Genomic DNA, 11,594 nt, shown 5'->3' with positions numbered 1-11,594 from the left:
AAGTAAATCTTTTAGAATCGAAACATCTCATTACAATAGCAAAAATGATAACCACAAAAAACGATGCCAAATGAGTCTGTGTTTAATATGAACAACAATAATCAATACATGTCTACAGAATAAGCTCATTTTAATTTATAAAAGTGTTTTATAAGAAATATAATGTATTGTTCATGTAATATAAAAAAAGCAATCTAGAAGAAATTTTCAACTTCTTTTGTCATCTCCTGTAACAGAAAGACAAATAAACATTTAGCAGGTACATACAACCATCTGAAATATAAAAATATAACCAAAAATGATGGTATGTACATCGTTTTGATTTTAATTTACTGTACAATCAATAAAAACAGCATAGTTTTAAGTAGGGTGACCATACGTGCCATTCTTCACGGACGCGTCCTGGCCAGGATTTCAGTGCATCTTCTGGAAGTCGTATTTGTTGACCGCATACATTTAGCCATTCAGTTAAAAACATAAGACATACAATCGTAGTTTCATTCTTACCTTAAAATGCAACAGTTGCTTTTCTGTAATAACAATAAAATCCTCTATGACGTATGCAGTCGACAAATACGACTTCCAGAATACGCACTAGAAATCCTGGCCTGGACGTGTCCTGGGAGAATGGCACGTATGGTCACCCTATATTAAGGAATTAGAATTTTTTCTTCATTCTCTAAACGTACCAGAATAAGTGCAGTTTTGTCATAGTCTTTTCTGTGTCTGTAAATGCTCTGGCACAACAGAGCATAAAGCTTCTCTAGACGATTGACCTCATATTTCTCTGTCATGTCCACAACTCTTTCTAGAAGTTCCTGGAACAAAAACGAAATGAAAAGATTAAACTTTTTCAAAACATTTAATTCATGTGAACATGGACTCAAAAAAGTTTGTATGATAAGAAATATTGCCTTCCTAATGTAGTTCAAGTGCATACATACATATACAAATATATACATACATAACTAAACTCAAGGTTTTTACAATAACAGCATTTTTGCATTTAAAATTAACTAAAAAATAAAAATAAAAAATTGTGGTTTTGTATACAAATAAAGAAGAAAAGTATTAAATAAATAATTGATTTACTTTCAGCTTGTTGTGATCCACAATAAGAGGCTGATTCTTCTGCTCTAGGATCTTCATGGCAGCATCCACACTGATGAGACTCTGCTGTTCAGCCTGGGTCTTAAAACCTCTCGTCATCCTCCTAAGTCTGAACTCTGAACATCAAATAAATGCAAATGACAAAAATGCTAATTTTGCATTGCTTTTAAGTAGTAAATGATTACTTCAGCTTTATTGCTGCTAATGCTGTTGATATTCTTCATTTTCTTGCAGTATGTGTTTGTGATTGACTAACCTGTTCCTGCGTTTTCTTCTGAACTCAGCTCTGCCCTTTTCGACTTGGTGCTCTCAGCTGGTTGGACGTCATTTTGGCCGACTGTGGCATCACTATTCTGGACAGCATCTCCATTCACGATTCTGTCCGCTTCAGAAGCAGCACCATCATGTTGTCTTGCATCGTTAGTGTTGTGATCATTTTGCACTCCAGTGTTTGAATTTGATTCTCCTGGGTCTTTGGCACGAGCACAGCCATCGACCTCCATACATTCTGTACCATTTAATTTCTCTGCATGTTCACTCTCGGCTGGTTTTCCATCTTCCTCCTCATCTTCCTCTTCATCCTCCTCTTCGTCCCCTGAATCGGCTGTGTTGTCTCTAGAGTTCAAATGTGAGGATTGCTTCTTTTTGCGGATAAAGCCCTTTGACCATGCATTCTTTCTCTTCTTTTTCTTTTGTGAAGCTGTGGATGAATATATTAAAATATGATCTGTTGACCTTAAACTTTACTGTTTTCAATTCGTGCTTAATGAAATAATAAGCATTAAAGTTTGGTCAACTGTTAATTTCAATCTCTGACATGGCCTAACTCAGTCAATATTAAAGTTGTGAAGGTTTTATTTTCACAGAATGTTGTTTACATTATATAGGATGATTTTATGTACAGGGTCAAATTTCTGTTCAAAATTTTGTTTTGATTACCAGGTGTACTCACATTGTCTTTTAACATTTTACAAGATACAACGTCATCAACAACAAGGCCACGTGTGTCATATTTGTCAGTCACCTGTATTATTTCCAGTGTGACGTGTTGTCATTGTTGTTGGAGTTGCCACAGGTGCAACATCATTACTGGGTGGTGGATCGCTCATCTTCTGTTCCACTGGTGCAGAGACCTTTGGCAGCACGTGGTAGAAAGCAGGAGTGAACCGAGAGGAGGTGTAGCCTGCAAAGGTGAAATATGAGTGAAGGCCACAGTCGTATTTAAACCTAAATATAACTTCAGCGCAAACATCAGTGCAGTCTGAAACCTCGTTTCATGCGTGACTCCTTGATATCGGTGCAGATCTTCTCAAAGTCCTCATCCAACTCGTCTCTGATTATGACATGCACAGCGTCCTTGAGAGCGCAAGCACGGTGCCTTATAAGCCGATCTGTTACAAACACAAGGGTAACAAATAAATGACACAAAAGGTGAGCATTGATTGTAAAATACACTTTAGGATCAAGAGCAGTCATAAGTGATAGTTGACTCCAAAAATTTGATAATCGGATAGGATGTATTTATAGTTGATAAGTTGCAGTACATAAAATGTATAAGCCTGCCTTGCATCATTCCTCATTCTTTAAAAGTCGTAAAATCAGCTCACCTGAGGGGTCTTTGTCTGGGTTGTATTCAAGGGCATTTTTCCAGATCAGATCCACATCGTGCAGGTAAGCAGCCACCGTGTCATATTTGTGCAGGTCGATATTGGACATAACGGTGGATAGGTCCATGGGCTGTTTGATGACTGTAGTGTAATCAGGAACCTGTCCCAATAAAAACAACAGGTAAGAGATCGCACAACACTGGAGAGCTGACACAGTAGGGATGTGGTCCTGAAAACCTGCAGGTACCTCCTCTGTGTCTACTGGCCTTGTGAAGGCCTTGAAGCGTTTGTCCTGTGCCAGTTTGTTAGTGACATCCCGCAAGAAGAGGCGGAGTTCCCGAAGCGTGTTCTCTTCCTGTTCTTCTAGCTTTTGCTGCTCCTGTTCAGAGAGCTGACGGGGAGGAGGTGCAGGGGCTACTGGTAGCACCTCTAGTGCCTGGAGCACTGAGAAGGAAAGAAATTAATTAGTGAAGCACATTTTCATTCACAGAAACGTGACGTACAATATAGAAAAACACTTACCCGCTTCTCTTTTAGATGTTGGGGCTTTCGCAGCTTGATTTAAAATAAGATCCTGAAAGAATCTAAACCTCTCTGCTCGAGAAGGAAGTGGAACGTTGAATACTTCACCGTACTCAACATGAAAGAGGTCCTGCACCTTTAAACCAAAGCACAAAAGTTTCCATACAATTCCAATATATACAAATAGGGCGTTGTGCTCTTTTTATCATGTAACAGACAGCATGGATAGATTTGCATGTTTCACACTGTTTGATTTACTCTCTAACTAACAAGCCCCAGTATTGGTATGCAGTACTACCTCAGGATAAAGTGTCTGGTGAGGGTAGCTGCACGTGGCAAGCAGGAGGCAGGGGGAGAATGATGGGATGTCCTGCAGGAGACTGATGAATGTGGCCTTCAACGTGGAGTTCACGGTTTCCCACCATTGCTGGATGTGAGGAATATACAGAATGCTGGGAGCCGTTCTCCTCGCCTCACAGAAAACCTGAGATACATATCCAAAGTCATCTTCATTATCTTGACCTCAAGAATAAATTTAGTTGCTTTGGTGTGTTCTCACCTTCGCACAAGCCTCCTCTGGTGTGGAGGAACTGACCCCATACAGTACAGCTATGTCAAGTGTATACACCGTGAACTTCTCGAGAGCATGAAGAATAGCAGGAGCCAAATGTGAAGTCTGACCAGAGCCTGATGTCCCACAGAGCAGCAGTCTGGGTCTGAATGAGGTGGGCTGCTGCTGGGTGCTTCTGCAATACAGACAACATATGTGAAAACCAGGCTAAAGTCTCAAAATTTAATTTTAAATGAGCAATAAAATCAGCCATTCATTTCAATCTTTGACATTATCTTACTCGATCAATATTAAAGATATCCAGAATATATTGTGTGCTAAGACCGACGGAAAATGTAAAGTTGCGATTTTCTAAGCCGATATGTGTCTAGGAACTATACTCTCATTCTGGCGTAATAATGAAGGACTTGCTGCTATAACATGGCTGCAGGTGGCGCAATGATATTACGCAGTGCCCCAAAAAAGTCCCCTGCTATGAAAAGTTACCAAGGGACTATTGTCAGGCGCTGCATAATATCATTGTGCCTCCTGCAGCCATGTTACAGCAGCAAAGTCCTTGATTACTACGCCAGAATGAGAGTATAGTTCCTAGCAATATCGGCTTAGAAAACCGCAACTTTAAATTTTCCGTCAGTCTTAGCATACGATGTAACAACAGAAGAGTCAAGTTTGAAATAAGGTACAGCCAGACCCCAAGATCAGCTGAATGGATTCCAAAACAGTAAAATCAAAAGTTTAACTCTAGGGGAGCTGGAAAATGAGCATATTTTCAAAAAAGTGGAGTGTCCCTTTAATACCAGGTGTAACAGGGCCTATATGAAAGTCACATTTCTCTCATCTATAACCTGCTCAGATGGAGTGCAGATGGTACAGGTCCAGTGGTCTTCTGGCCTTTATTAGTGATGCACATAGAAGACCCCTCATCTTCACTCAGTAGTAGATCTTCTAAGATGCCAGACATGCCCTCTGAAACAGAAAATACAGAAAGCGTAAGGTAATAAAATCTCTTTCATGTTGTTCAAAGTTTGACAAACGAATTGTGAGAGCAATGCTTAATTTTGCTGGTTGACTGATTTTTGCAGCACACTACCAGTTAAAGCTTCTAGTTAAAGTTTAAAAAATCCCCTAATACTGAATTACTTAATATCAAGTTTATCAAAAGAGCTGAACACGTTTATGAATGATAAACCAGTGGTTATTATAAAGTACCAGGGTGTTTGTTCTTCTTGAGGCTCTGCTCTACATGAGGAAAAAGTTTTTGCAGCATCTCCATGGCATTACTGAGGGCAGAGCTGAGCAGGGGTTCAATTACAGGTGAAAGAGCTTTCGCTGGAGAGGCCACCGCTCTTTGAGAGGCTGGAACTATTTTCCTCATGGCTGACAGGAAGTCCCGGCCACTAATGTTGATGGACTCCACGTCCAGCAGGAGTTTCTGAGAGGAAGTGTAGATCTGTGGGTAACGTCTACGAAGGGCACACAGAGCTGCTTCTGCGCACACAGCTTTGATGTCTGCGCCACAGTAACCTGGGAGTATAGAGAGGTTGTTACATTTTCAGACTTTTGGCTTCAGTCTCATGAACAATACAATGTTTGGCAAAAATAATGAAGCACCTAATAAGTAAACCAACACACCTTAAAATCTCTGTGAAAGTTAATTAGCATTCATTTTAAGTGACTATGTTTCCCAGTGAAATGATACGAACTTAACTAATTTGCAGATAATGTTATAATACTAAAGAGTGTGAGCTAATGTATAAGGAAAGGACTATAACACAACAACAGTGCTACCTAGTACCCCAGAAACACCCATCAGCATCTGTTTTGGCCCAGAGAAAGATGATACAGAGTAGCTGTTATCTGATATGAGCTAATCAAGATGTTTCACATGATGGGACAGGAGCTCTTACCAACACATTTGTCAGCCAGCTCCTCAAGAAATGCATCAGACAGCGGCGGGTCCCACTGCCTCGTATGGATCTTCAAAATATCTCTACGAGCCTGCAACCAGTAACAATTTTATGTAGACTAACCTTTCACTTTTCAATTGAATAACATTTAAGTGAAACCCAGACATGGGTGGAATATCACATTTATGTATCTATCTACTTTTAAGCCATGAGCTTTCACCTCTCTATCAGGTAAGCTGAAGAGAAACTCTCTGTCGAATCGTCCGGGTCGTCTGAGAGCAGGATCTATGGAGTCCAGACGGTTAGTGGCGCCGATAACAACCACCTCGCCACGACTGTCCAAACCATCCATTAAAGCCAGCAGTGTGGACACAATGGAACTACAGACAAACAAACAGCACTTTTCAGGACTTATTTCAATTTGCCCTAATCTTTCCTTTTATAAAAAATAAAAGGTTAGGTTAACGGAGACCAGTTTTAGAGTCCTTACGTACTATTGCTCTTTTGTTTGCTTCTCATTTGTAAATAGCTTTGGACAAAAGCATCTACTAAATGACTAAATGTAAATGTATTCATGATACAGCATGGCCTCTCATGCCTTATTTCTTAATATACCTGTGTATCTGGTCTTGTCGGCTGGACCGAACAGGTGCGATGCCATCGATTTCATCAAAGAAAATAATTGACGGACGCATCTGGTATGCCTTCAAAATAAACAGAAATACTTTATAATAATGTGTAATTATGGGAGATAAAAAAAGGCTTTATTAATGACCATCAAATCCTATTGTATGAAATGTTCACCTGGTCAAACAGGAGCCGGAGCTGTCGCTCAGATTCTCCCACCCATTTGCTTAAGCAATCTGCCCCTTTTCTCATAAAGAACGCCACCTTCTTTTCACCCTGACTGCACTCGTTTGCCAAGGCTCGAGCAACCAGAGTCTTTCCTGTCCCGGGAGGGCCATAAAACAGACAGCCCCTGTAACAAACAGTAAAGAATGCCACAAATCAACATATATTTAAATTATTATTATTTAGCATTTCCCATAAAACCTATCAGATAGTTTTAACTAGTATCTTTTTTGCCACCAATTTAAAGACCGGCCAAACAAATAATAAATATCTAAAAGGTAAAGTATGTAATTTCAGCACCCCTATAGGCACTTAACGGAGCTGCAAAAACAAAGACCTTTTTCAAAAAGGTTTTCCTCTACAACTCCACCCCATCTGCCATATTTAAGTCCAGGTAAACAGGTAATCCAATCCCAAACTCACACCCCTGGTTGAGCCAGTAGACATGCTGGGACAGAGCAATGGTTTGAAAGCACCTCAGAGTCAGTGTTTACACTCAAGTCAACTTATGACATAATTGGCATAAGTTGACAATGTTTAACATAAAATAAACATATTTCAGCTTTATACAGTGTGTGCTGTTGTTAAAAAAGTTAAGTATCAGACACCATACCTTGGAGGTTGAATCTTAAACTTCTCGAAAACTTCAGGGTAAAGCAAAGGAAACACAAGCATCTCTTTGAGCGCAGATATGTGCCTGCCCAAACCACCGATGCTGTCAAAGCGCACCTGCACACCCAAATCCAAGTGTCAAACAAGTGCATTCTTACAGTTCTTAAAGTTTAATTTATAAACGACAAAACATACCGTTTGGTCAATCTGCATTGGATCCACATCTGCAAGACTCGCTCCAACTTTCATCCTATCCTTGTGGATTCCCAACAAGTCCTCCTTCCGTAAATTCATAGGAAGGCATCTGCACAGAAAAACTGATGAGTTTCTTTCATAACATGCATTGACAGTTTAATACGTTCTGAAATATTAAAATGCTACAAAATCATTATGAAAAATATATGGGTACAGCTTATCTTGATTTGAAAAGCAAAAGCAAAATAAAAACACATGATCTGGATGGTCTTGTTTGCCTTATAAGACTCAGAAATCTCAAAAACCTGCTTTCATATGACTAAATGAGCTCTTTACCTGTTTATTGACCTGTTACGACTCTTGCTTCTTCGTCTTTCAAATTTTTCTTCATCAGAGGAAGAAGAGGATGTGGAGTCACTACTGTGGATGGCGTGTCTTCTCCTAAGGCAAGACAAAAGCCACAGACCAAGAAACATAACTATACAAAATCATGTATGCTTTCATTTGAGAAAAACAAGAGCCAACTTTCAAAGTGTCCAGCCACCATCACCTCTCCTTCTCCCAAAGATACAACCATATGAACGTGCATAAAATGTATGTGTATGTAAAATACACATACATACATACAGTGTATACATTAAATTAGGGTGACATATAGTAAAATTTGTGCTTTCACAGTAAAGATCCCCAATTTTACCACATGCAGATATGCTTACTGAAGATCTTACTGAAGTTTGTCCTTACCCAGCACTCTCATTTCTGCCTGTACTACAGCACGACAAGTACACAAAAAAAATAAATGAGCACTACTGCAATCACTATATGCATACTACAGTGCAAGGAAGCGACTGATATTACTTCTGACTGGCAAGTTGTAAATGTCTTGTGTACGTATCATATAACTCTACTGACATCTATGTCTAGGAGTACTAATTTGTGTTTAAAATTTTGAATATTAAAGTGACATCTTAGGGTCCATGCAGTGTAACCTATTACAGACAGAATCCCCTATACAAATTCGCAGCAAGGAAGAAATCTATTAGCCTATATTTGCATAACAGTTGTATGCAAATTAACTATGTGTTTGCAACATATTTCTACACTATAGGTCAGAAGACTAATGCTGACCTGGTGCTCCTCCTGTTATTGTACAGGCTCCTTGGACCTGCAGAACTAAAGGAATATCTTCTTCTCATCGGAGTGGAGTGACGTTTGAAAAAAATGCTCTGCTTCTTTGGCTCTGTAATTCAAAAATTACATTTAAATCCAACGTAAAAGTCAATTAAACGATTGATTAAGAAACTGACCTCTACATAAAATGCACAGACTGTTAAACATACTATAATACCAACCTTCAAGGGGCGCCTGGTAGCGCACAACAGCTTTTCTTTGTCTGAAATCATAGCGTTTTCCATGGTCTTCCTCATCCTCATCTTCATCCTCATCCTCTTCGTCATTTTCTTCCTCCTCACCCTCACCTTCTTCATCCTCCTCGTCATGATCACTGTATTCTGAAAATCAAATGTTAATTTTAAATGTGACTTGGTGGTCTAAATACATTTTTGTAATCCAGTGTATTTTTATGCTGTGGGACTGTAGATTCAGCAGTGATATAAATCAGTGTTGGACACACTTGTTCAGGATGTGTTTATAGTGGTAGCATAGATTAGAGGTTCTTATTAACTACCATTCTCGTGGTTGTCAGAACTCTCCTCTTGTGCACTCTCTGAAGATTTTGTGATCCTCTTCCTCTTGGTTCCAGGGTAAATTCTTATGTTCTGCAAAAGAAACACCACAACAGTCAAGTGAAATCCAAGCTGATTACAACTTCACTTGGAGGAGTCAGTGAACAACATTATGACGCACCTCCTTCTCATTGTCCATGCTCCTTAACCGTCGACGCATTTTCTGCATGTCATCCATCTTCTGAAGCACAGCCTCTGCAGTGCTGAAATATACGAACAACAATTAGGAACCAAAATGGCTAAATATATCCCTCAGTAGATTAGAGCCCGTAGATTAGAGCCTAAAAATGTGTAAACACTATGCCCCGATCAAAACCTTACTCTGAAAATGTGATTGTCTATGCTATCCCAACACAGCAACATTGTTTCAAAGAGTGGTGTGAGTATGGGATGCGAGTAATGTAATCTGTTCCACTAAAAGACATGGGTGTCTGTACACAACATTTACACACAGTCCTTTTAAATTAGTCACTGTCTTTACAAACAGTGAAAAATAATATAAGTTTTATATTTTCATTCATACTTTGTAATGAGCCTGTCATAAAGGACCGACTGGTTCCTGGCATGATGGCTATATCTTGTGATCCTGGAGCTGCGTCTTACAGCGCTGTCGTCCTCCTGCCTCTGAATCCGGCCTCGCAGGTTCCTAGTAACTGGAGTCGATTCTGCCTCATCTGATCAACGTAACATATAATTTTTTAGTAAGCAATCAGCCAACAAAATCGAGTCTGAGGCCCTGTTTACACCTGGTATTAAGATCGATCGGATCACAATGTGGACCAGATAGACACATTGCACCAGCCAGACATAAAAAAGTTGAGTGTAAGCCCTACGTTGGGCTAAGCTATGCCCCACATTGTGAAAAATATTTATACCTATTGCACCTTCAGAAATTACGATGCTCACCGTAGACGATGCACGTCCCCGCGTATGCATTTAACCGCAGTGATATTGAGATGCCATTCGCATTTACTATGGTTATAAACTTACATTTACTGCCACCAGCTAATAGATGACAAATGAGAGCTTTTCCTCCTCACGTTTACCAGTGCGCTGTTTACATTTTACACCCAGTTTACAACGGTTTTCATCGTTGCCCACTTAATATCCGATCGCATTCAAATATCCAAAACGCATCTTAATATCAGGTGTAAACAGCTTCTAATATTTATAATACAGACTAACATGCCCACCTGTGTGTTCATCTGCAGATCTCTCTCCATCTGTCTGAAATCTTGGTGATTTCCTACAAACAAATCAATCAATTAAAGAACAATACATAAGTTGCAAATAATCATTTTAGGATGTTCTTAGAATAAACAAATATAAAAGCACCAAAAATAAGACCCAACACCATCCTACCTTAAATGCTTTCCTTTTATCTCCTCTTTTGTAGGGGATTTGCCGGTTTGTCCATTCATATCAGCAAAGGTGACCGCATGTCTTCCTTTCTGGGCTCTGCTCCTCATGCTGTTTTCCTCCTTTACAGACAAAAATCCCTTAAAAACAAATCTCAAACAGTTGGCCACGACAGTGTTACAATAGTGCAGTGTATTGCATTTATTGAAAATTTACTGCTGAGTCTTATTTAGCTTACTAACTTACATTGCTTGTGTAACGTTATTAAATTGCATTACATTACTGCTTTGTTATTGTATGTCATACTTGATACTGACTGACATGATGTCAACTATCAAAATATAGTAAGATTATTATCAATTACTGATTAAACAACCCACATTAAGGATTTTATCATATTGCTATGTAAATGCGATGTAACTTTGCAGATCAAATTGCTTTGAATCAACAAACGCCTCGCGACCTGGCACCGGCTGGTGCTTTTAGCCGCGCTCAACAAACTTTGTTTTGACTGAGCAGATGATTTTACTGTCAGTTTACAGAAAGTGTACTTAACATATTAGCTTTTAAAGAGATCTGCATTTGTTTGTAATACAAATCTTTGCAGGTCAATTTGTCTGTTTTTGGTCAAGTAAACATTTGAGCGCGCTCGTGCAAAGTAACGTTACACTCGCGCTCTTTTACCGGCCCATATCAAACTTTGAATAGCATGAGCCAGCCTTTGCTAACTAACCAGGTAACATACATTTCTGTAACACAATGGTAAATGTAAAGAGAAATAACAGACTTACATTAACAGGACTGTCGTCGACACTCGTTAAACTGTCATCATGAGTCTTTTTTAGCCGCGCGGACTTTCTCTGAGGTGGATTCAGGGACAGAAACTCCGCGCTCGAGTCCATATCACCGTTACCGCGCAGCATCACCATCCTTAATGAGCCTTCTAAGACTCTCAAATCATTCGGCAGGAAAACTCACTGTATAAAGTGTTTGTCAAGATTTTAATAAGCCGATTACTTTGAACGACAGCGCATCGTTTTCAAATTGTGGAGCGCTCCTCCTTGATTTCTGGCGCCACAAACGTCACTGGCAGCCGAAGGACACGGCGCAACAC

At 39.5% G+C, this 11,594-nt stretch overlaps 1 protein-coding gene across 2 annotated transcripts; it reads right to left on the bottom strand.

Annotated features, from left to right (window-relative positions):
* Positions 1-66: 66 nt before the first annotated feature.
* Positions 67-11,585, bottom strand: LOC135789043 (ATPase family AAA domain-containing protein 2-like). 2 transcript variants are annotated; one of them, XM_065298619.2, is made up of 28 exons: positions 11,272-11,585; positions 10,484-10,602; positions 10,315-10,367; positions 9,645-9,795; positions 9,243-9,324; positions 9,064-9,154; positions 8,729-8,887; positions 8,505-8,616; positions 7,713-7,817; positions 7,377-7,485; positions 7,183-7,298; positions 6,522-6,696; positions 6,333-6,421; positions 5,938-6,097; positions 5,718-5,808; positions 5,020-5,334; positions 4,656-4,776; positions 3,799-3,985; positions 3,538-3,723; positions 3,240-3,375; positions 2,965-3,161; positions 2,718-2,877; positions 2,379-2,501; positions 2,135-2,293; positions 1,367-1,810; positions 1,093-1,226; positions 690-818; positions 67-227 (listed from the first exon to the last, which is right to left on the bottom strand). In XM_065298619.2, the coding sequence occupies exons 1-28, from the start codon at positions 11,407-11,409 to the stop codon at positions 195-197; spliced, it is 4,074 nt and encodes a 1,357-aa protein (XP_065154691.1). In that variant the 5' UTR covers positions 11,410-11,585; the 3' UTR covers positions 67-194. The 2 variants fall into 2 exon arrangements, with proteins under 2 accessions (XP_065154691.1, XP_065154690.1); XM_065298618.1 differs by having other exon boundaries at positions 10,484-10,620; positions 11,272-11,584.
* Positions 11,586-11,594: the final 9 nt, after the last annotated feature.

Source organism: Paramisgurnus dabryanus, chromosome 13 (genome assembly GCF_030506205.2).
Source record: "Paramisgurnus dabryanus chromosome 13, PD_genome_1.1, whole genome shotgun sequence".
NCBI lineage: Eukaryota > Metazoa > Chordata > Actinopteri > Cypriniformes > Cobitidae > Paramisgurnus > Paramisgurnus dabryanus.
Note: the sequence above shows the minus strand (reverse complement) of the source record. Positions and strands in the feature narration are given on the sequence as shown.

Coding starts and splice junctions, on each gene's coding strand:
- LOC135789043 (XM_065298618.1), bottom strand. CDS start 11,409: ATGGTGATGCTGCGCGGTAACGGTGATATGGACTCGAGCGCGGAGTTT. Junction 8,888..9,063: donor TTCTGACAACCACGAGAATG/GTAGTTAATAAG, acceptor TTTGATTTTCAG/AATACAGTGATCATGACGAG. Junction 1,811..2,134: donor TCACACTGGAAATAATACAG/GTGACTGACAAA, acceptor ATTCATCCACAG/CTTCACAAAAGAAAAAGAAG.